This window comes from Chiloscyllium punctatum, chromosome 10 (genome assembly GCF_047496795.1).
Source record: "Chiloscyllium punctatum isolate Juve2018m chromosome 10, sChiPun1.3, whole genome shotgun sequence".
In the NCBI taxonomy this organism is placed as follows: domain Eukaryota; kingdom Metazoa; phylum Chordata; class Chondrichthyes; order Orectolobiformes; family Hemiscylliidae; genus Chiloscyllium; species Chiloscyllium punctatum.
In genome coordinates, this window is record NC_092748.1 from 115,483,215 (window position 1) to 115,509,208 (window position 25,994).

Consider the following 25,994-nt stretch of genomic DNA (forward strand, 5'->3'; position numbering starts at 1 on the left):
GACCTCTGGATTACAGTACCAGTAACACAACTTCACAAAGTTACCATTCTGTGTAGATTAGGAGGGTTAGGGTATTCATAGGGTCTGTCCTACTGTTTCCATATGCACTGTCATAGAGTAATATTCGTCTACAGCAGAAAAATAGACCCTTTGGCCTCCCACATACCAACCACTTAGCTATTCTAGTCCCATTTCCCAGCACTTGGTCCATAGCCTCGTGGACCTTGGCATCACACGTGCACATCTAAATACTACTACAGAGTTCTGAGGGTTTCTGCCCCTCCCACCCTTAGGAGTGAGTTCCAGATTCTCACCATCCTTTGGGTGAAAAGCATTTACCTCACGTCTCCTCTAAACTTCCTGCTCTTTACCTCCAATCTGTATCCCTAGTCGTTGATCCCTCCGTCAATGGGGAAGGTTTCTTCCTGTCTATCCTGTCTTTGTCCCTGATAATGCACCTGAATCATGTTGCCCCCTCTGTCTCCTCTGCTGCATGGAAAACAACCCAAGTGTGTCCAATCTCTCTCCGTAAGTAAAACACTCCAACCCTGGCAACATCCTGGTAAATCTCCTCTGCACTCTCTCCAGTGCTATCACATCCTCTCCTATAATATGGGTTCCAGAACTACACGCAATACTCTCGCTGTGTCCTAAAGAACATGTTATACAGTTCCAGCATAACCTCCCAGTGGTTTTTGACTTCCCAGAATGTTAACAGGACTTGAGAGTTAAACTATGGGCAGAGATTATGAAACATTTGCTTGTATTCACCTGACAATGGTGATTAGATTAGATTGGATTCCCTACAGTATGGAAACAGGCCCTTCGGCCCAACCAGTCCACACTGACCCTCCGAAGAGTAACCCACCCAGACCCATTTCACTGTAACCAATGCACCTAACACTATGGCCAATTTAGCATGGCCAATTCACCTGACCTGCACATCTTTGGAGTGTGGAAGGAAACCGGAGCAAACCCACGTAGGCACAGGGAGAATGTGCAAACTCCACACAGTTGCTTGAGGCTGGAATCGAACCTGGGACCCTGGTGCTGTGAGGCAGCAGTGCTAACCACTGAGCCACCGTGCTGCATTAGAGTAAGTCAATTGAGGTCTCTAGGGTTTTATCGAAAAGAATTTGGAGGGCTAATGCAATTATGGTGTGGTCCCCACACTTAAGGGTACAAGTACAATGCTTAAAAGACATTTGGTTAAGTTCATTAACAGGAAAGGTTTGGGCCAAATGCAGGAAGGTGAGACTAGTTTAGTTTAGGAACATGGTCAGTGGCAACTGGTTGGATCAAAGGGTCTGTTTCCATGCTGTAATACTCTATGAACCCCTGGGTCTTTATTCTGGACAGCACTACTCACTACCATTAACTGTATAAGTACAGCCCTTGTTTGTCTTAGAAAATGCAGCACCTTGCATTTATCCAAATTAAATTCCATCTGCCACTCCTCAGTCCATTTGCCCAATTGTTCAAGATCCCTTTGTAATTTTAGATAACCAACTTTGTTATCCCCATACTTCCAGTTTTGGTGTTAGTCAAGGGGACATGGTTATTAAGTTGGCGATCAAAAATAGGACCCAGCACTGATCCCCATGGAACACTGCTGGTCACAGGCCTCCAGTCCGAAAAGCAATCCTCTACCGCCGCCCACTGTCTTGTACCATCAATCACATCACAAAGGTTTAATCACTAGGGCACCCAGATCTTTCAGCATCTTGGAGCTCTGCAACCTCTCACCATTCAGATAATATGTGCAGAAGGAACATAAATAATGAATGAGACTGGGTTTTCTAGTGGAAATACTCTAATGTGGTTGGTCTTGTTTCTGTGGTGTAGAGTATTGAATCTCCGAGCAGACTGAGTCTGGACGCTGGACCTGGGGTACTGGGTGATTGTGCCACTGACATGTTGAGCATGGACCCAGAGATCTATTCCTTCGCTGCCGGCAAGTGTGCCAGCTTCTATTTGGAGTGCGACCAGAGCTGCAGCAGCAGTGTGAGGGACGGCAGCCGGGTTTCTGACACCTCGGGTGATGTGGATCCCAGCCTGGGGACACTGGAGCAGTCTGTGCACACAGCCCCTCAGGGTGGCTGCAGTCCTGGCGTGTACTGTGGTAGCGCTAACCAGAGGGGGAGCACCGACAGCCTGACCTGGAGCTATCGCTACGGCACTCCTGGACTGACGCCAAGCTCACCGCGCTCTGAATGTGGGGATGATCTCTCTACAACCAGCAAAGGTCAGCCAAGTTGTGAAAGACTGAGACCGTAAAGAATGTTATAACGGTGCAGAAGGTGGCCATTGTTCAATGCAGCTTAGTTGTGGCCTTATCCTTCCACCTTCATTAGCTGCAATCAGTTCATCCCTTATTGATGAACATTAACCCTGCCCCGGGTGAGATACTCAACCACAATCCCACCTCATTTCTTCCCCTTCCAGCTCAATCTTCAGAATCATTACTTGTTGGTTGGGTTGGGTGTGGTGGGTGGTTGGGGGGGAGGGGAGGGGTAGTTTTTTTAGAATATATACAACTCCTCCCTGATATCCTGGCCAGCATTCCTCTGGGAACCAAGTATCAGTCATATTGATGGTTTCTTTTTCTCAAACTCCACGTGAAGCGCTGTCATGAACATACGTAACAGGAGCAGAAGTAGACTATTCAGTCCCTTGAGCCTGTTCCACCATTTAACAAGATCATGGCTGATCTATTTGTTTTTTGAACTCCACTTCCCACTCCTCCCTGGTGAGCTTTGATTCCCCTCCCTAATGAGAATCAATCTACCTACCCCTTCAAAATATTCAACAACCCTGCCTTCACCACCATCTGAGGCAGAGTTCCAAACCCCTCAGCCCTCTGAGAGATAAAAATATTCTCATCTCTGTACTAGAATGACAATTTTAAAACCATCATCTAGTTCTGGACTTACCTATAATTGGAAACGCGTATTCCACTTCCACCTTGTCAAGACCAATTCAGGATCTTGTGCATCCAATCATTCATCCTTCATTCTTCTCAATTCCAGTGGAAGTAAGCCCAGTCTGTCCAAACTTTCGTTGTGAGACAACCTGTTTATTACAGCAATCAGTTTTGTAAATGTCTCTTTAATTGCCTGCAATACATTTATATCCTTCCTTAAATAAGGAGACCAAAACTCTGCACAGCATTGGCAATGTGGTCTCACCAATGCTATATTTACTGAAGAATGACATCCTTACTTACAAGTTCAATTCCCTTTGTAACAAATTATACATCCATTAGCCATCTTGATTCCAAGCTAATCCTGCAAGCTAACTTTCGTGACTCATACAATACAATGCTTCAGTGCCTCAACACTTTAACATTCTGCAGTCGTTATCCATTTAAGTAACACATTGCTTTTTCCCACAAAACTAAACAACTTCACATTTTCCCAGTTTATGCTCAATCTTTCAGAAGTTTTACCCATTTACTCAATCTATCTATATCTGTCTGCAACTTTCTTATTTCTTAACTGCAGTCTCTCCTAATTATACTGGTGTCATCTTCAAATGATTCCGTTATTTGCAATATTTTAAGGGTAATTATTTGTGCACAGAGGTTCTTTGTGGTATTTAAAAGCAGTTTCGAAGTAAACGCAACCATTCCACCTGTATCTCCATCTTGACTCATCTCAGATGCTTCTCCTAAAGCTCAAATGTCCCTCTGGGTTAAGGCCAATATTTATCGCCAATCCCTAGTTGCCTTTTGAGCTGAGTGGATTGCTAGACAATTTCAGAGGGCAATTGAGAACCAACCACATTGCTGTGGACCAGACAACGATGACCGATTTCCTTGCAGGAAGGGCATTAGTGAACAGATAGGTTTTTACAACAATTGATGATGGCTTCATGGTTGCCATCATAGAGACTGCCTTTCAATTCAGATTGATTGAATTTAGCTTTCATCAACTGCTGAGGTGGGATTTGAACCCACATTGTCAGAGAAACGTGTGGGCCTCTGGATTGCTAGTTCAGTGCCATACCCACTGTTCCATCAATCATCACAGTCTTGCATCCCAGTCACTTGAATGAGTAGGTAACCCATCAGCAGTAGATAATCTGTTGCTCACTCGCTTCAGAATCTCTTTTGCTTCGTTATTGTCCCCTCATTATTGCTGCACGTTGCGTGGTTTAAGCTGCTTCTTTGTTCTCCAGTAGCCGAGTTCAACTTGTCTGTCGAGGATTTTCAAACCATTGACCACAGGCTGAAGCTGTTCCTCGACGTTGAGGTTTTCAGTGAAGATAAGGAGGAGTATCGGTGCTTTGTCAAGGTAAGAGCTTGGCGAGAGGACATTTTACACACTAGGATTTAGGCCTTTCAGGGTCTCAAGCCTATTATCCTGTTGGTACTAACCACATAAATGTTGACTGACTATAGTTGTTCAGCTGTGCTGCTAAAATAACTGAAACAGAAGACTGAATTGTGATCTGTGACCTAGCTCCATCTACCTACAGTTACTGGGCATCCCTCAATACCTTGAGATAATCTATTAATCCCAGATTTAAATTAACATTTCATCTGGGTTTAACTGTGTCGAAGAATTAGCTTCCAACATGCATGGTGTGCCATGTTGAGGTGTTTCTAGTTTCACACCTTAATTGAGTATTGCTGGATGAAAAAATACATCACCTCTGAGCTTTTTGTTTTGCTAGAATGGTGACACTTTAATGAGAGGAGAATGCTGATTAGTTGCCAATTGATTCTAATTAATAAATGCACCATTCATGCAGATTGGCAGCATCCTATTAGTGTGAGCACCTCATGTTACTACTGCGTGAACATCTACATCCACCTATTGCTCAAACCTTTGACAGACTTTGCCGTTCCAGGTAGACTTTTTCTCTTCACCTGTGGGCCACAGGTGTCACTCTCTGGCAGCATTTATTGCCTGTCCCTAGTTGCCCCTTGAGAAGGTGGGGGTGAGCTGTCTCCTTGAACTGCTGCAGTCCATGTGCTGTAGGTAGACTCACAATGCCCTTAGGGAAGGAATTCCAGATTCAGACCCAGTGACAGTGAAGGGGCGGCGATAAATTTCCACGTCAGGATGGTGAGTGACTTGGAGGGGAACTTGCAGGTGGAGGTATTCCTACGCTCCTACCTTCTAGATGGTAGTAGTTATGAGTTTGGAAAGTGCTAGAATCTCAGAATCCATACAGTGTGGAAGCAGGCCATGTAGCCCATCAAGTCCAGACTGAGAGCATCCTAAAGAGCACCATCTCCCTACCCTATCCCCGTAACCCTGAATTTACCATGTCTAATCCACCTAGCCTGCACATTCCTGGGCATTATGAATAGTTTACTATGGCCAATTCACCCTAACCTGCACAGCTTTGGATTGTGGGAGGAAACTGGATCACCCAGAGGAAACCCACTTAGACACAGGGAGAATGTGCAAACTCCACCCAGGTGAGTGCCTGAGAGTGGAATTGAACCCAGATCCCTGGCGCTGTCTAAGGATTTTTAGTGAATAGCCGGTTTTTTAAACACAGCATTCTGCTCACGTGCCCACGTGTCTGTCCCTGCAGTGTTCCAATGATTCCCAGCATGAACTGGAGGAACAACTTCTCGTCTTCAGACTAGGCACTTTACATATTGGTTTCCAGCAACTGCAGTCCTTGTTGTTACCTACTTTACATATTGAGTTCGACCCCTTCAGATTGCAAACCAGATCGTCGTCCTCCTCCTCCTCCTCTTTCCATCACCCCCCCATCCCAGTATTGTCCTTTCAAGGCTGGCAGTTAGACACACCATTGTTCTGCCATTCTCAGTTCAGATCAAGTGATCAGAATATCAACATCTTTTCACCATTAGCCCCCTATATCCACTCTAACACCTGCCAACCCCACCACCACTATGATGTGGGTGTGGGGCTGGGGGGGATGGTAGCTGAAAATGCAATACGTGGATGAAGGTGGGGTAGAAGGTGATGATAGGTTGGAGAGGAGGGTGGTGATGAAGGTGGGGAGCCCCTCGACCCAGAAGCCTCATTCCTGATTTAGGGGTTATGCCTGAAACGGCGACTCTCTTGCAAAACCACTAAGGTATTTTGGTGGGCGAGGTTTGAAACCAAGGATCATCTTACATAGTGGAGCAGGTCCAGTGGGCTGTATGGTCTACCCTGCTCCTATTTCTCATGATCTTGTTCAAGTGGAGAAGGAGCACTGGGGCATTGTCACTGGACTGGCAATCCATCCCATTTGTGGCTTGGTAGCTCCATTACTGGTTGAGACCACAAAGTTAATTATCGAATATTGGCAGCCCTGATTGTATCATGTTGCACAAATTGATGTAATCCCTTAAAATAGTCATTCTTCATCCTGGAAAGTCCCTGATGCAAGTGAGAGTGCCAAGTGATCCCACCACCAATGGTTCAGATCTAAGCTCTGCAGTCTAGCCACATCCTGTCTTGAATGGTGGTGGACAATTAAACAACTCACTGGAGGATGCGTGTCCACAAAATGTCCCATCCACAAAACTCCCCGTCCACAACAATCCCCATCTTCGGTGGTGGAAGAGCCCAACACGTCACTGCAAAACCAATGACTGAAGCCAACAGTTGACAGAAACTGAATTGGACGAGCCATATAAGCAGTGGTTACAAGAGCAGATGAGAGATTTGGAATCCTTTGGCAAGTTGCTCACCAAACCCTGTCTGCCATCTACAAGGCACAAGTCGCAAGTGTGATTGAATACTCCCCACTTGCATGGATGGGTGCAGTTGCAACATTACTAAGAAGCTTGACACCATCCAGGACAAAGCAATCTACTTGATTGGCGTCACATCCGCAAGCATCCTCTTGCTCCAACACTCAGTAGTAGTAGCAGTGTGTATTATCTGCACAATGCACCTCAAATTCCCTACAGCTCCTTAGACAGCACTTTTCAAACCCACAGCCACTACCATCTAGAAGGTCAAGAGCAGCAGATTCATGGGAACACTATCTCCTTCAAGTTCCCCTCCAAGCTAATCTGCATTCTAACTTGGGAATATATCGCCATTCCTTCAGTGTCACTGGGTCAAAGTCTTGGAATTCCCTCTATATGGCATTGTAGGTCAACTCACTGCACATGGATTGCAGTGGTTCATGAAAGCAGCTCATCCCTACCTGCGTAGTAAGGGCTGGTCCAGGCAGTGGTGACCCCATCCTTGAGTTTTTTTTAATGGATTTATTTCATCAACTGCAAAATTATTGATCATGGAATTTTTGTCTTAAAGGGAAGATTGTGAATTTCTAAGAAGATCACGTTCCCAAGGCACCTTAATGATTTGATATGCAGCCATTGAAATATTCAAAACTGTAACATTGATTTTCTTTTCGTACACACCCGTGGCAAACAGGACAAATTATGGTGCTAAATGTTTGAATTGCAAGATGATACTTGGCCTGCACCAGCCACTTCAGTGGTTGGGAATATATGCAGCTCAGTAGTTAGGGGAACATGATTTCTGTGCTGCTTCAGAGAATCTCATTGAGCTCTCGGATACTGGCAGCTTTGCTTCTGTGCAAAACGCTTTTTGCTTTTATTCAAATGTGGGTGTCACTGGCTAAATCACACTTGGAGAAGGTAACGGTGAACTGTCTTCTTGAACCACTGCAGTTCACGCAATGTGGGGGCACCCACAGTGCTGTTCGGGAGTAAGTTTTGACCCGTCAATAGTGAAGGAACAGTGATATGTTTGCAAATTAGGCTTGGAGACAGGCACTTGGGGGTTGTGATATTCCCAGGAATCTGCTGCCCTGCCCTGTCCTTCTAGGTGATGAAGATCTCTGTTTTACAGTCTAAGGTGGCTTGGAAGTGGTGAGCTCACACTAAAGTATGAATGCAGAGAGACACTTGACATCAAAGGGGTAACATTCCGTTGTCATTTAGTTATTCAGTCAGAGCAAACAGACACAATGTTGTCCAGCTGCTTCAATTTCAATTTCAAAAGAAAAGATGCTCTTGTAAGTCAGGGACGATGTCAATAAATGTCCGCTTTCTAATTGTCAAGCCTTGGGGAGCAAACTTCCTCACCTACTTACAAATTTACTTTCAAACCACCAGCTGCCGGGTCTTTGATATGCTCAGTCACAGGAAGACCCATGTAAGAAACTTTTAACACTGACCATCATCCCTGATGATGCTGCAGGAAAGTCTTTGTCTTTCCTTTTGGTATTAATTTTGCTTCATGTGTCCCTCGCCTTCATATTTGACATCCTTCTCAGAGTATTCTTCTGAAAATGTGTTGCTGGAAAAGCGCAGCAGGTCAGGCAGCATCCAAGGAGCAGGAGAATCAACGTTTTGGGCATAAGCCCTTCTTCAGGAAATTTCCTGAAGAAGGGCTTATGCCCAAAACATCGATTCTCCTGCTCCTTGGATGCTGCCTGACCTGCTGCGCTTTTCCAGCAACACATTTTTCAGCTCTGATCTCCAGCATCTGCAGTCCTCACTTTCTCCTCAGAGTATTCTTCTGCCTCCCTCAATTCTAGTTGTTCTAGGACTATGACCCCACCATCGCCCTTCAAGTACCAGGGATGAGGCATATCTATTGTGTAAGAAAAAACAAAGGGTCTGTGGATGCTGAGAATCAGAAATTGCTGGAAAAACTTGGCAGGTCTAGCAGCATTTGTGGAGAGAAATCCAGAGTTAACATTTCTGGTCCAGTGACCCTCCTTCAGAACGGGAGAACTTGTATTAATATCTGCAAAATAACTGGCTTAGATCTGGCTGTGCAGTATCAAACTTACAAAACCCACTGCTGCTGCTGCTGGATAATCTTGGACAACCCAGATAATTCCCAGCTTTTTTTTTTACAAACCTCACTTTAGTTGTTCTCTTGACCTCCCTCTTCCCCCTTCCTCCACCCACATTTAACTACAAAGAAAGACTTGCATTTATATGGCACCTTTCGTGATCTCAAGCTGCCCAAATTTCTTTATAACCAATCAAGTACTTTTCAACTGCAGCCACTATTGGGCTGTATAACAAATACCTTATTTACAGAAATAAATAAAATAATCTCTGCACATTACTATCTCCTCTTCCCCACTTAGTTCCAACCTGAACCTCTGTCTCCAGTTTCTTGCTCCTCCTCTCATGCCCTCGATGAGCTCATTGTCCATATAACCTACCTTCTTTGGTCTTTTTTCCCCTTCTATTACCACCACCTTTGTATCAACATGCACCTTTTTTGTCTTTGACTAACCCTGAGTTACTGGTAAGTGTGGCTGCGATAGTGGTTAATTCTGGGAAAGTCCAGTGGGTTTCTGGTGGTTGCGGATTGCTGTTATCTATGACAATGGGTCAGTTTTTGGTCATGGTGCTAGGCATAAGTTATACTGGAGGGTGACGTCTAGGTGTGGTGCTGGGAGAGCTGTTATTGTCGTGGGGGTTAGATGGGGTTAATAGTAGGGTGGGGTGGAAAGGTTTTGAAGGTGGTTACAGCTGGAAGGCCTAATCTTGTGCAATTACCATCAGTTCATGTTTAACAAGACGTTGGAGAGCATTAGAAGTCACAAGACTTTATTGAATTTTCAAGCCAGTTTCTTTGCAGTTGCTACAAATCTCTACGACATCCTGGATATTACATTAGGGTCCTCTGCTTTCTGGATTTTACTGCAACAGCTGCCTAATATCCTTCTACATTATATGTTAATAACAGATCACTGTTTGAGGAGCACAGTTTAACATAGGAATCAGTGGTGAAAATCTTTGCTCTCTGAGGTTCGTTAGTTTGCAGAATTCTCTTCCCCAATGAGCAGTGCAGGCTGGAGTCATTGAATATGTTCAAGGCTGAGTTGGGCAGACTTTTGATAAGAGAGTTGAGGGTTTTGGACAGAATTATGGAGTTACGGCCACAGTCCAAATGTCTGAAGAACATAGAACATAGAAAAGTACAGCACAGAACCGGCCCTTTGGCCCACAATGTTGTGCCGAGGTTTAATCCTAATGTAAAATGTAATAACTTAACCTACACACCCCTCAACTCACTACTATCCATGTGCATGTCCAGCAGCTGCTTAAATGTCCCCAATGACTCTGCTTCCACCACCACCGCTGGTAACGCATTCCATGCATTCACCACATCCACTGCTCGACCTTCGTTGACCTTTCTTGTCACTTCAGTAAAAAAAAACTCAATAACAAGAGGTTTGAGAGACCGAATGGCTCACTTCTCATTCATGTGTTCTTGAGCAATGTACAATCACCAAACAGTGTTAGCAAAGGAGACAGCCAAACAGCCCATTATATCAATTGCCAGATCGCTGCAACTCAACTTGTCTCCCCCTCACCTGCCTTTTCCCTGCAGTCCCACTGGCATTCCACACCCAATTGGTGTACTGGTGCATTGAGTTTCAGCTTTGGAAGTCAATCCAGTGGACAAGCCTCAGAGGTCCATGCACACGGGCTAAGATAAATTGAGGGAATATTGGTCAGGATCGTTGAAGATATTTAGGATGGAAGTAGATTGATGCTTGACTAACGAGAGGGACAAAGCTGTTCCTAAGTGTGTTTATATATAAATTTGTTGCTTTCATTTGGATCACCTTCACACCTTGGTCACTTCCGACACTTGTTGACTTCTATTATATCCCAACATAACAACACATTAATTTTAAATTTCTGTTAAGTTTTGAAATCAGTCAATGGTAGTCTAGATCCTAACCATCTCCAGCCTAATGGCTTTCAAATATGTGCAAGACGATTTTGACCAAGCTTTTAGTCACTCATCACTAATATCATCATGCATGGCTAATCAAATTTAACTTGAGAGTGCTCCTGTGCCGTGTCACAGGCCATTCTGTCTTATGACAATGCTACATAAATATATAGCAGGCTCTTGACAACAGCTTATAACTGTAAGGAATTGTTGTGAAGAATTTAGTGAACACGGTGGGTCTCTCATGCATTCTGCAAGCTTCTCTCCTCCATTCAGGGGTTAATAGCCCTGCCACGTGTCAGTTACCATAACCCACCACTAATTATATAAATCGATGGTGTCTGTCCCTCCAAGAGTTGATGTAGTTAACACCCCTTTCTATAAGCGCAAAGGAAAATGCTGGAGCTGGGAAAGGATTGAAGTTAGAACTGTTAAAGTGCCAATAATGTCGAAACAGTCCCTTTTGAAGTCCCCATTGGAAGCATGTTTGAAGCCTTTCTTGAAACTAAATTCCACAGAATGTGCGAGTTAGAACAAGTTTTAACAGTGCAGACTGTCAGGTGAAAAGGAAGGAAAGCTGCTGTGTAATTTGTGTTCAGAGGAGTATGCTTCCGCAGAATGCCTGGTTGAGTACATTGCTCTTCTCATTCCGTTCTGCATTCCCCTCCTGCCAGGGGTGTCGGCTTACAGGCAGTGTGAGAAATCGAGGTTACAGTGTCAAACTCCTCCCACTATTCCTTCACACGCTGCACCATTGGATTCAATCAGTCAGTATTGCCCAGAATGTCTTTATTTCAAAACCATTCCATTCTATTTGGTCAACGTAGAAGCATAGAAGATATGAGCAGGAGGTGGCCATTTGGCCCTTCAAGCCTGTCCTGCCTTTCATCACGATCATGGCTGATCATCTAATGCAATAGCCTAATTTTGCTTTCTTCCCATAACCTTTGATCCCATTTGCCTCAAGTGCTATATCTAGCCGCCTCTTGAATACATTCAATGTTTTGGCATCATTGACTTTGGGCGAAGAAATGTCACCTTATCTCTGTCCTAAATGATCCACCCCAAATCCTCAGACTGTGACCCCTGGTTCTGGACACACCTACCATCGGGAACATCCTCCCTGCATCTACACTGTCTAATCCTATTAGAATTTTATAAGTCTCTATGTGATCCCCCTCATTTATTTGAACTCCAGCAAAAGCATCCTGACCTAGTCAATCCTTCCTCATTCTTCAGTCCCACCATCCCCGGGATCAACCTGGGAAATCTCTGCTGCACTCCCTCGTGCGCAAGAGCATCCTTCCTTAGAATCTAAGACAAAAACTGCACACAATATTCTAGGTGTGGCCTCACCAAGGCCCTGTATAACTGCAACAACACATCCCTGCTCCTGTACTCAACCTCTCCCAGTGAAGGCCAACATCCCATTTGCCTTCTTTACCACCTGCTGCACCTGCACACTGACCATCAGCAACTGATGCACAAGGACGCCCAGCTCCCACTGCACACTCTCCTCTCCCAATTTACAGCCACCTTGATTTTGCTTCCAAAGTGAAAAACCTTGCATTTATCCAAATTATATGGCATCTGCCATTGATTTGCCCACTCACCCAACCTGTCCAGATCATACTGAAGCATCTCCGCATCCTCGTCACAGTTCACCCTCCCATCCAACTTGGTATCATCTACAAACTTTGAGATGTTACATTTTGTTCCCTCATCCAAATCATTAATATAATGAATAACTGGGGTCCCAGCACTGATCCCTGAAGACGCCAATGCCTAAACTACCCAACCTGAAATCCGGCAGTGTTGGCCTGGAGGTTGCCAGTTTTGAGGTACTGTGCCCCTACTATTGTTTCACCCCTCTCTCCTTTTCAGGCAGATGACGTTCATAGTGTCATTCACTCCACCTCTGGACAATTCCTTTTTTTACTTGTCTCCCTACCACCACCTTCTGCCTTGCACCATCACCTCTCTCATCACTCAATGTCTCCTGTCTTCTGCCCTGTTACAGACCTTCACCTACTTTGCTTTTCAAATCTATTGCATTCCTCACATTTCCCTTTATTGATGAAAGGACCTTGATTTGAATCATTATCTCTGTTTCTTTCTCTACTAGTTACCATATTTTTTTCCAAGCATTTTCTCTCTTTATTCCATTCGGCGTTTTGAATACTTTCTATGTCTCTTTGGGGCACTTTGATGGTCTGTGCATCTGAACCAGCTAAATTTCTTTGGATCTCTAATCTCCACTCCTTTGCACACGATTTGCCACCAATCAGTAGTAATTTATTTACAGCAGGTAGGGTTTGTTGGCAAGGTGTGCATTCATTGTACATGCCTAATTGTCCTTGAAGCTAATGGTGAACCACCTTCGTGAATACAGGTGAGTGGCTTACTAAGCTATTTCAGAGAGCAGTGAAGTGCCAACCACATTGTTCTGGAATCACATGTAGGGCAGTTAGGCAGGGTCAGTTAATTTCATTCCCTAAAAGAGAACCAGCTGAATTTTTATGACATTCCCACAGTTGTTTTTCTGATGGGAAATGTTTTTGTTTGAAAATTTTCAAACTGCAACGGGAGCCTTTGAAGCCTGGCTCATCAGATTGCTGTCGTTGCATTACTGGGTGAGCAGTGTCGTAAACTTAATCATGTGCTTAAAGGTCTGCCGCTCCAGTCTGATGGGCTTTAGCCACTGCCAGTACAGACTTGGACACCTATCGCGACTATCATGAACTCCCTACCTTAAATTGGTAACTAGGATGAAGTTGTTATCCTATGATGGAGGCTAAGGTAAATTGGGTTCGTGTTTTCTGGAGTTTAAAAGAGTGGGGGAGTGACAAAGTAGACAGCCAGGAGATTGTTCCTGCTAAATGGGAAATCTAAAGCATGGGCACTGTCTCCGGATTAAGGGGCTGATCATTTGGGACTGAGGTGAGAAGAAACAACATGACTTGCTAGTTGTAAATCTATAGGTTACTGTGGCCCAGAGGGTGTGGATGGTCCATTGTTGAATTTAGTTAGGGTTGAGGTAGACAGAAAATTTGTGTCTCAAGGGATTGAGGGATATGGGAGTGAGCAGGTAAAGTGCAGTGGAAACCCAAAGTTGTCCGGAATGGCTGAGCAGTCTTGACCAACTGAATGAATTACTATACTTTCGTCATTTGCAAGCCACGAGCACAGTTTGATGTGGTTTGAGGAGAAGCAGATCTCTGAGAAGGCGTATCAGTGTTTGTTTGTCCTCCTCTACTGCTGTCCCTCCCCGTGTGTGTTGGATCATTGGTAATTACCACATTGTTTTGAAAGGATCAAGGAAAAAAAATCTTTTTGCAAAGTGAGAGATTTTAGAAGACGGGAAATAAGTGATGCATTCAGCTGCTGCTGGTCTGTAATGAGTTAGCTGACCTCGAGGGTGAGACTCTTAACCAGTACAAAGTCCTTCCTGCTGCTGTGGAGGAGGGATGATGTTTGCCTGTGATGCTTCACTGCTCTTGTACGCCTTTCCTGATCCTCATTGTATGGTCATGTGAGTATTATATTATCTTGCAGTGCATGATGAGCAAGACAGGCCAAGCAGTTGGTTTAACTTGGAGATTTGACTCCCTGCAGTCGCTAGTATTGCATCAGCAACGTATCCTTGAGATAAACAAGCTTGTCTGACCAATCACACGGATCTGTTCATTTGTGTGGGACAAAGAAAGCTCCAAACTGGAATGCATCCATTTTTTTTTAAAACATAGCAACAGTCTGATTCATTTGCTTGCTTGTCTCATTGTGTAACTTCATGGTTTCAAGCCAACCCCTGTGACCCTGAGAACATAATCATTTTCAGTTTCCTGAAATAAAATATTGGCATTTGTGTAGGACATCCCAAAGCACTTTGCAGTCAGTAAAATAATTTTTGTAATCATTGTTGTCATATCAGAAAGGCACAAATCAGTGGAAGCACAGCAAGATCCCATAGGTAGCAGCGTGATGATAAGCAGAGAAATTGTTTTTGTTGGGATACACGCAATCATTGTTCCCCAGCTTACCTTCACATTAGTCACATTTTGTGTCTGACCTAAAGAGGGCAGGTGAGGACTAGGTTTAATGTTATCCAAGAAACAACGCCTCTGATGATGTGACCCACCCCTCAGTGCTACATTTGGGCTTATGTTTGTCTCTGAAGTGGGTCTCGAACCAATGACCGTTTGAATGTAAAATGTATGCGCTACCTCGATCATCACCAATAAAATAATAGAACCACTGCCTTTACCCCACTATAGAGTCAGAGCTGTACAGCATTGAAACAGACCCTTTGGTCTAACCTGGCCATGCCGACCAAATATCCTAAATTAATCTGCTCCCATTTGTCAGTATTTGACCCATATGCCTCTGAACCCGTCCTGGTCATATACCCTCCAGGTGCCTTTTAAATATTGTAACTGTACTAGCCTCCACCACTTCCTCCGGCAGTTCATTCCACACATGCAGCACACTCTGCACGTCAAAGTTGCCCCTTAGGTCCTTTTTAAATCTGTCCCCTCTCCCCTTAAACCTGTGCTGGGGGAAAAGACCTTGGCTATTCACCCTTTCCACACCCTTCATGATTTTGTAAACCTCTATAAGGTCATCCCTCAGCCTCTGACCCTCCAGGGAAAACAGCTCCAGCTTACTCAGCCTCTACCTCTAGTTCAAACTCTCCAATCCTGGCAACAGTCCCAGTAAATCTTTTCTGAGCCCATTCAAGTTTCATGATTTCCTTCCGATAGCAGGGAGACCAGAATCGCATGCAATATTCCAATATTCCTGTCCAGCCACAACAGGACCGCCAAACTCCTATTCTCAATGCACTAACCAATAAAGGAAAGCATATCAAATACTTCCTTCACTATCCTATCAACCTGCAACTCCACTTTCAAGGAATATGAACCTACACTATAAAATCTTTGTTCAGCAACACTCCTCAGAACCTTCCTATTAAGTTTGCAAGTCCTGCCCTGATTTGCCTTTCCAAAATGCAGCATCACATATTTATCTAAATTGAACTCCATCTGCCAATCCTCGGCCCATTAACCCATCTGATCAAGATCCTGTTGTAGTCTGAGGTAGCCTCCTTCTTTGTCCACTGTATCCTCAATTTTGGTATCCTCTACAAACTTACTTAACCAATGTTTACTCTATTATCTTTAGCTTTTGTGAGATCTACTTCAGCAATGCTGGTTGAGAGACAGTTTTGGGCTCAGGGTGGCTTGGGGTGTGGCCGGGGAGGGCTAGTGATGTTCTCCCTTCTTTGAAATACTGCCATGGGATTCCAGTGATGAAGAGGTTGAGCAAGTTGGGCCTATCCTCATTGGAGTTGGCAAAATGAGCGCTGGCCTTATTAGAACATGCAAGTTTGTTTTTTTTTATTCACTCGTGGGACCTGGGTGTCACTGGCTGGACCAGCATTTATTGACCATCCCTAGCTGTCTTTGAGAAGGTGATGGTGAGCTGCTTTCTTGAACTACTGCAGTCCATGTGCTATCGGTAGATCCCCAGTGCTGTTACGGAGGAAGTTCTCGGATATTGGCCCAGCGACACTGAAGGAACAGTGATATATTTCCTAGTCATGCTGATGAGTGGCTTTGAGGCAACTTGCAGGTGGCGTTCCCATGTATCTACTGCTCTTGTCCTTCTAGACATTTTGTATTCATGGATTTGGAAGGTGCTGCCTAAGGATCTTCGGTGAATTTCTGCAGCGCATCTTGTAGATTGAGAAATTTGCACGTGAATACTGACCAACTGTTTCCCCCTTGTGTTGGGAATCGGAAACTGAGGAATTAAGGGTTCTCCTGTATAAGATGGAGATGAGGAAGGTTTTTTTTCGAGTTCTCACTCCTCAGCGCTGGTACCAGGAGCACAGTCCTGTGCAGGTGATGGCCTAGTGGAATTATCCCCTAAGACTATGAATCCAGAGAGCCAGGTAATGTTCTTGGAACTCAGGGTCGAATTCTGCTATTGGGAACTTCAATTCGATAAGAATCTAATTATTGACAATTGTTGGAAAAGCACAATTGGCTCACTAATGTCCTTTAAGGCAGGAAATCTGCCATCCTTACCCAATCTGACCAGCATGACAGTCCAGACCCACTGTGGTGTGGTTGACTCATAACTGCCCTCTGGACACATAGGGATGGGCACTGCCATAGCCAGTGACACCTATATTCTGTGAGTGAATATTTTTAAAAATGCATCCACTTGGAATTGTGTGCATTAGCTTTGAGATATCTGGCTGTGAAGTGCTCAGGAAGGCTGTACTTGGCTCCATGAAGATTGACTGCTTGTATTAAGGTACAGGAGATCTGGCCAGTGACTCTGGAATCTGATGGGTTTATGGCGAGACCTTTCTTGGTCAATATTGACTGGTTTCTTCAAATCAGCCATGGGTAAAATTAGGAACTGTGAACTAAACTACAGAGCAGAACTGTTGACACCTGTTGAGTATTTGACGACAGTGCTGACTCATCAAAGGTGTGACACTGAATTAATCACGGAATTAGTAGAAAACGCCTATACACAATTGTTTGTAGTTCACACGTGTGAGATTTCTTATAAAGCAACCGCCTGCATTCAGTAACCAAAGGCAATTCCGTTTACAACAATCAAGCTATCTTGATTTGCTCCTTCTTGACAGATACATAAAATGTTGAAGTTGACATGTGAATTCTATGAAAGAGTATTGAGATGACATCATCAAGAAGATGTCATGCTACTCATTGTTGAATCTACTGATCAGAAATGCCATATTTGGGTTTTTAATCTGCCACATCTGAAAAGGAAATAATGCTGGAGAAACTCAGCAGGTCTGGGACCATCTGTTTAGAGAAAGCAGAATTGAGTCCATTGTGAATCCTCTTCAAAACTGAAAAGTGTTGGGGATTTATTTTTTCATACTTTTGACAGAGGCATGGACTTAGGGTGGCTGGTGGGGAGCATGTGCAAAACAAAAGAATGTTAATGGTGAAATAGAAAAAGAGATGAAAGTGGTGTAAAGTGTGAGCTTTTAATAGTTTTGCCAGACTATTGGGCTGCTCGGTCATTAGAGACCAAGACAACTGGTGCTGGTTTAACCTGCGGGTCACCACACCTCAGGCAAGAAGGCGAGAAGGTTCGGAAGGAGACCCCTCCATGTTAACCAATCCCCTACATTAGAATGCAGGCCTAGCACACCAATATGTAACATTTAAATTGCCCCAACAAGAGGGAAAGATGTTCCAGGGGAAAGACATGCCCTTTCTCTAATTAACTAGAAACCTTTAAAGGTACTATCAGACTCCAAGAAAAGCCACTCATTTGTGCAAAGACAGTGGTGTATCACAAGAGTGGGCAAAATATAAAAATGCCAAAGACTTGCACTAAATTATCCCCAGTTACTTTTTTTTGAGAGAAAGCTAGCCTGAAATATAAACAAAAGTAAGAGTTTCTGTAAATATTTTAAGACAAGTCGGCAAAGTGTGTTTGGGGAGTTAACAAAAGTGGGACAGACAAATTGAAACAGGTATTTTGCATTAATCTTTCCTATAGAGGCTGCAGGTTAGAATCTAAAAGCAGATAGGCATCAGTGAGAGGGGACTTCAGGAAAATTACCATCGCTAGAGTAGAAGTCCTGTGCAAATTAATAGTGATGTAGACTGACAAGTGCCCGAGTCCTGATGGTATTCGTCCGAGAGTTAAGTACCTAATAAGATAGTTGATGCATTAATATTGTTTTTTCCAATTAATGGGAAGAACCCATTAGACAGCAACTGGATATCATTTTGTTCAAAAAGGGAGACAAGGCAAGAAACTATACTCTCATTTGGCTTAACATTTGTCAACACTTGGAAAGGCAAGAATTGATCAGGGATGGTCAGGATGGACTTGTTAGAGGGAGATCCTGTCTGAATAATTTAATTGAGTTTTATTGTAAAGGTGACTAAATATGTTCATGAAGGTAGTTCAGTTGACATGGTTTGGACTTAAGGAAGGCTATTGACATGGTCCCACATGGAAGGCTGGTCCAAGAGCCCATGGGATCCAAGGCAATTTGGGAGCCTGGATCCAAAATTGACTTACAAATAGGAGGTAAAGGGTGATGTTGGAATATTGTTTGGAAGTGTACTACAGGGATCAGTGCTTGGGATCTTTGCTGGGTGTTAGACATATTAATAACTTAGATGTGAACATAGAGGATACACTTAGTAAGTTTGCAGATGACATAAAAATTGTCATTTATAGTGAGAAGGATGAAATTCATGGTCAGAAATTTGTTAGCTGGTGAATTGGACCGAGTAATAGAAGATGGAATTTAATCTTGATAAGTATGAATTGATGCATTTTGGAAGTTCTAATAAGGGAAGGACATACGCAATGAATGGTAGGTCCCTAGGGAATACTGAGGAACAAAGGGACCTTGTTGTACATGTCCATAAGTGCCTGAAGGTATCAGCATGGATGGACAGGGTGGTGAAGTAGGCATATAGGTTACTTGACTTCATTAGCAGGGGCATAGAATATTGGAGCAAGGAAATTTTGTTACAACTTTTGTGGGACATTGTTGAGACCACCGATGGAATACTGTGTGCATTTCTGGCCACCGCGCTATCGGGAGGATGTGATTGCACTGGAGAAGAGGTTCACCAGGATGTTGCCTGGGGATGGAAAGTCTCAGTTATGAGGAGAAACTGGACAGGCTGGGTTTGTTTTCCCTGGAGCAGAGGAGGCTGTGGAGGGGTGATCTTGGCGAAAGTGAGGACTGCAGATGCTGGAGATCAGAGTCTAGATTAGAGTGGTGCTGGAAAAACATAGCAGGTCAGGCAGCATCGAGGAGCAGGGAAATCGACGTTTCGGGCAAAAGCCCTTCATCAGGGATCATCAGCCCTTTCCTGATGAAGAGCTTTTGCCCGAAATGTTGATTTTCCTGCTCCTCGGATGCTGCCTGACCTGCTGTGCTTTTCCAGCACCACTCTGATCTAGACTCTGGAGGGGTGATCTTATTGAAGTATGCAAAATCATAGACAGAGGAGATCATGAGAATCTTTTCCCCATGTCAGATGTGTCTGAGGCCAAAGGGCATAAATGTAAGGTGAGGCATGAGTAAGGGGCCTGAGAAAAGATTTTTTTTCCCCCACCCAGGGGGTGAGACACATGTGGAACTCACTACCTGAAAGCGTTGTGGAAGCAGATCCTCGCACAACTTTTAAGAAGCATCTAGGTAAATACCAGGGCATAGTTGATCAGTATAGACATGGTGAACCGAAGGGCCTGTTTCTATGCTGTATGACTCTCTATATGACGTCAACTAAATGATGAGACTGCAGAGGTGTGTCCTTGTGCGTGAGTAGCTAAAGGTTACTATTCAGTACACCTAAGTGTGTAATACACCATGTAATTTGGAAAGCTAATGAGATGTTATTATTTGTTGCAGGGGCAATTGAAAATTAAAGTAGGAAGATTATGCTTCAGCCATACATGGCATGAGCGAGGCCACATCTGGAGCACTGTGTACAGTCTAGTTACCTTATTTAAGGAAAGATGGAAATGCATTTGACCCAGTTTAACGAAGATGTGTCAGATTTAATACCTACTCTGGGTGGGTTGCCTTTTGAGGAAAGGTTGGGCATGTATCTGCTGGACTTTAGATGAGTAAGAGGTGACAGGATTGAAATGAGATCTTGACCAATATTGACAGGGTAGATGTAGAGAAGATGTTTCCTCTTACAGAAGAATTGAGAACTTGGGATGACTTTAAAAATTAAGACGGTGCCCGTTTAAATAGACAAGGAGAAGTTTTGAGATTCATGAACTCTTTCTTCTCTTAAAACAAAGAGAAACTGAGTCCTTGAATATTTTTAAGGTAGAATTAAATAGACTTTTGGTAAGCAAAAGGGTGAAAGGTTATCAAGGTAGGCCTGAATATGAATTTGAGGTTGCAATCCAATCAACCACCATCTTATTAAATGGCAGAAAGTGCTTGAGTGGGCCAAATGACCTCTGTATACTCCTTGTTGATATGTCTGTAAATGGACGAGTGAGTCTCCAGTTTTCATGTGTTGCATTTCACTTTCTCTCTCATCATTCACAATCGATTGGATATTTCCTGTTGGCAATATTTGATTCTTCCCAGGAACATGCTAAAAACTGGGGCGTTGCGGAACAAAGTCTCCAAATGATTCATGTTCTCCATATGCAATCTTTCTAATCTCATCATTTTGTTTGAGCGGGGGTGGAAGTGACAAATTTCTTTACCAAGTGCTGAAGTTGCAGTTCCAAGTTTGAGCTGAGGCAGTCAGTGCTTTTTGGTCAATATGGGTCCATGCAGCATTGTAATCCAGGCAGCCTTCTACCTCTACCCAGTCCAAACCTCTTCCCTCTCTAATGTGCCCTTTACTCTCTCTGTCTCTGAAACCACCTGCAGCTCTCGGATCTCCACACTCCTTCAGTTCTGACCTTTGTGCAACTTTGGTTTTAAGTTTTCCACAGTTATTGACTGTAATGTTTGCTGTTTGGAGATGGGAATTTCCTCCATAAACCTTTACATCTCTATCTGCCTTAATGTCATTCCTTATGTTGCTTGCTGTCACATTTCATTTGGTAATGCTTCATGGAAAAGCATCTTAGTGATGTTTACTACTTAAAATTCACGTATTAAATGTGTTGTCACCCTAGCATGAAGTAGACTGTCTAGTGGAAGGCATAGGATTTGGTTTCCAGTCATCATGGATCAGTGGAGTGAGGTGCCTGTAGGAGAAACCTCAGGAATCTGGCACTAATCCCCAGCATATACCTGACGAATGCCCTCCTCTGCAGTCAGAATTAACTGTGTTTAAATTGAATTAATCTAAGTTTAATTACAATCAAGACCTCAGCATCTGTCCAAACATTTCCTTTTTAATCCCTTTTTAATCCTTTATTAGAGCTCTTTCTTGGGGCTGTGAAGGAGCTTGGGGGAGATGATGGTGTGGTGGTGTCACTGGCCTGGTAAAACTGGGGGCTTTGGGGATGCATGTTCACATCTCATCACAGAAACTTCTTGTATTTAAATTCCAATCAATAAATCTGGAATGAGAATCTAGTCTTGGTCACAGTGACCATGAAACAATTGTTTATTGTGAAAACCCATCTGGTTTTTAACAGAAGGTTAAGCATGTTTTTTAGGGATGAGAATCTGCTGTCCTTACCCAGTCCAGCCTACATGTGACTCCAGATTGAGAGCAACGTCAATGGCTCTTAACTGCTCTTGGAAATGGCTGAACGCACCACTCAGTTCAAGAGGCAGTTAGGGTCAGGCAACAAATGCTGGCCTGGTCAGTGATGCCGATGAAACAATAAACTAATGCCCATTGAAGAAATTTTTAAAAATAATTTAAAATGTTGATGCTGTATCAAATGAGACAACTCTCATCAAAGACCTGCATAGGAACTTTGAAAGCGATTTGAGTAAATTCATCAGAATTAAAATGATCTGGTTTCTTGTAAAGTCATAATCATAGAGTCATGCAGCATAGAAACAGATCCTCGGTCCAACTTGTCCAGACCAAACAGACGTCCCAATCTGACCCAGTCCCATTTGCCAACATTTAGTCCATATCCCTCTTAAACTCTTCCTATCCATGTACCCATCCTGATGCCTATTAAATATTGTAATTGTACCAGCCTCCACCACCACCTCTGGCAGCTCATTCCATACATGTTATCACCCTTTATGTCAAAATGTTACCCCTTGGGTCCTTTTTAGGTCTTTCCCTTCTCACCTTAAACCTGTGTCCTTGGGTTTTCAACTCCCCCACCGTAGGAAAAAAAACTTGGCTATTTACCTTATGCATGCCGACGTGATTTTATAAACCTCTATAGAGTCACTCCTCAGTCTCCTTGTAAGTGGACCTTCTGGTGAAATCTCTTCCATAGACCAATGCATTAATCATATTAGCTATCAGTTTGGCTCTTCTGGTGATACTCAGAAAATTGACACCTTTGCAATTCTCAAGTGGTTAATGCAGTTATTTTTCAAATTACAGGCATCTACAGTGAAATATGGTAGCCCTCAGGAGTACCCGTCATTGCTGATCATGTCGAATTTCAATGTCTACATCTTGGAAATCACTGGACCCGTCAGGTTTGTTCAGGTCTTAGGCTCCATTAGAATATTGTTCCAACCTTTTATAGAGGTTTATAAAATCATGAGGGGCATGGATAGGATAAATAGACAAAGTCTTTTCCCTGGGGTGGGGGAGAGCTAGAGGGCATAGGTTTAGGGTGAGAGGGGAAAGATATTAAAGGGACCTAAGGGCATTTTTTCATGCAGAGAGTGGTGCATGTATGGAATGAGCTGCCAGAGGAAGTGATGGAGTCTGGTATAATTACAGCATTTAAAAGTTATCTGGATGAGTATATGAATAGGAAGTGTTGAGAGGATATGGGCCAAGTGCTGGCAAATAGGACTAGGTTAGGTTAGGCTATCTGATCGGCGTGGACAAGTTGGACTGAATGGTCTGTTTCCATGCTGTACATCTCTATGACTCCATAACTCAATGTTGTTTCCCAATTCAGTTCAGAAGTTATAGCTTTGACTGTTGCGTTGCAGTGGAGAGCGACTCTGCCTTTTGATATAAGGTCAGTCAGTAGCTCTGGGCTCGAGATCTACTCCAGAACCTGATGGACAAGAAAGATGTGTTTGTACCATGACTAAGCTTGCTGATAATCTATCAGCACCCACTAGTGGTAGGCGGTAAGACCGGAAGCGATTCCTGGTCAGCCATATGATGTTTTAACGGTAAATTGGAGTCTTTACCATCACTCTCCATAACTCCAGGCTACACATTGGACTCTGTGAAGATCTGAGAGGTTCTAAACGAATATTTCTCGTCTGTTTTCACTCAGGAAATGGAGAACATTGTAGTGGAGAAGACTGAGATATGGGCTATAAGACTTGACAGGATTGAGGTTAGTAAGGAGGAGCTGTTGTCAATTCTAGAAGGTATGAAAATAGATAAGTCCCATGGGCCGGATGGGATTTTTCTGAGAATTCTCTAGGAAGCTAGAAAGGAGATGGCCAAGCCTTTGGCCTCGATCTTTAAGTCGTCATTGTCTACTGGTTTAGTACCAGAGGATTAGAGGATTGCAAATGTTGTGCCCTTGTTCAAGAAGGGCAGTAGAGATGACCCAGGTAATTCTAGACCAGTGAGCCTTACTTCTGTTGTAGGAAAAGTTTTGGAAAGGATTATCAGAGACGGGATTTACAATCATCTAGCAAGCAACAATTTGATTTCAGATAGTCAACATGGTTTTGTCAAGGGCAGGTAGTGCCTCACAAACCTCATTGAGTTTTTTGAAAAGGTGACCAAGCATGTAGATGAGGCTAGGGCAGTTGACGTGGTGTATACGGACTTCAGCAAAGCCTTTGATAAGGTTCCATATGGTAGGCTATTGGAGAAAATGCAGAGGCATGGGATTGAAAGTGATTTAGCAATTTGAATTAGAAACTGGCTTTCTGTAAGAAGGCAATGAGTGGTGGTTGATGGAAAATATTCAGCCTGGAGTCTGGTTACTAGTGGTGTACCACAAATTTGGGGCCACTGCTGTTTGTCATTTTTATAAATGACTTAGACGCAGGTATCGGTGAATGGGTTAGTAAGTTTGCAGATGATATTAAAGTCGGAGGAGTAGCGGACAGTGTGGAAGAATGTTGCAGTTTGAAGGGGGACTCAGATAAACTGCAGATTTGGGCTGAGAGGTGGCAAATGGAGTTCAGTGCAGCTAAATGTGAGGTGATTCACTTTGGGAAGAATAACAGGAAGGCAGAGTACTGGGTCAATGGAAAGCTTCCTGGTAGTGTGGATGTGCAGATGGATCTTGGTGTCTATGTACATAGATCCCTGAAAGTTACCATCCAGGTTGATAGTGCTGTTAAGAAGGCATACGGTGTGTTGGTGAGGGATTAAGTTCCAGGGTCGTGATGTCATGCTGTAACTGTACAAAATGCTAGTGTGGCCTCACTTGGAGAATTGTGTGCATTTCTGGTCGCCCCATTACAGGAAGGATATGGAGGTTTTGGAAAAGTGCAGAGGAGATTTACCAGGATGTTGCCTGACCTGAAGTGAAGGCCTTATGACGAAAGGCTGAGAGACTTGGGTCTGTTCTCATTGCAGAGAAGAAGGGCAAGAGGCGATTTAATAGAGACATACAAGATGATCAGAGGATTAGGTAGGGTAGACCGTAAAAGTCTTTTTCCTAGGATGATGATGTCAGCTTGTATGAGGGAGCATAGCTGCAAATTGAGGAGTGATAGATTTAAAACAGATGTGAGAGGCAGGTTCTTTACTCAGAGTGTGGAATTTAAATAGTCCTTGGATTAGTATATAGATGATGGTGGGATAGTGTAGGGTGATGGGCTTAGATTAGTTCACAGGTTGGTGCAACATTGAGGGCTGAAGGGCCTGTTCTGCACTTTATTTTTCTACGTTCTACATTCTACATACAGATCAAAGTGTATGTGGCCACAGCAACACAGACTCGCTGGGTGGTGGGCTTGGCTCAGTTGGCCAAATAGCCAGTGCAGATCAGAGTGATGCTGACACTGTGGGGTTGATTTTGGAGTTCGCTCTTTGCCTTAACCCACAGTGAAGATTATGATATTACGGTTGGATCTGCTAATTGCTCCGAGACTGTTAACCTCATCTTGTCTATTGTCGTCCCTCTGTTTTCCCTCATCAACCTATCCAGCTTTTTCTTAAATGTATTTACCCTGTTCCCCTCAACAATCCTTTCTGATCACATGATCCACATTCTCACCTCTCCAAGTGAGGAACTTTCTCTTCAATCCATAGTTTTATTACCTGCTTAAGCCAGTGATCGATGTGCATTCACTCAACATCTCTTGTGGTTGGACCTGCTACAATGAGATGCGACTTGCAGCACCAGCCAGCAGATCTCCAGTTCAATCCCTGATTGGCTGAATTGGCCCGATAAAGAGAACCTGTTCCCATTCACTGGCGCAAGGACTCACGGACATGGATTGTAACATTTGGGCCAAGAATTATGGAGGGGAATATAAGAAAGACCTCTTGTCATTAACATTAATGATGAACATGAATGGCTGCCCATGAATGGAAGTGAAGAAGATGGACAATTTCAAAAGGAAATTGGGTGGGAGCTTTTAGGAACTGAACTCCGACAGGAGAATGGGACTCTCAACATAAGCCAGATGGCCTCTGTCAGTGAGCCACTAACCATGTATTCGGTTCAGGAAGATGGTGTTTGTTTAGCTGTGCCTATGTTCCCCAGAGATATTTGATGCATAATGTTGATTATGAGATCAAA

The 25,994-nt window shown here is 43.6% G+C and overlaps 1 protein-coding gene across 4 annotated transcripts in view; it reads left to right on the top strand.

The window, feature by feature from the left end:
* The window catches only part of stk11ip (serine/threonine kinase 11 interacting protein), a 109,082-nt gene that overhangs the window by 56,880 nt on the left and 26,208 nt on the right, over positions 1 to 25,994 (top strand). For 2 of the 4 annotated variants that reach the window (XM_072579997.1, XM_072580000.1), the window contains exons 19-21: positions 1,846 to 2,245; positions 4,180 to 4,295; positions 22,694 to 22,791. In XM_072579997.1, the coding sequence (XP_072436098.1) occupies positions 1,846 to 2,245; positions 4,180 to 4,295; positions 22,694 to 22,791 (614 nt within the window). The remainder of the gene's footprint in view (positions 1 to 1,845; positions 2,246 to 4,179; positions 4,296 to 22,693; positions 22,792 to 25,994) is intronic. The other 2 variants (XM_072579999.1, XR_011961726.1) reach the window with 2 other exon arrangements.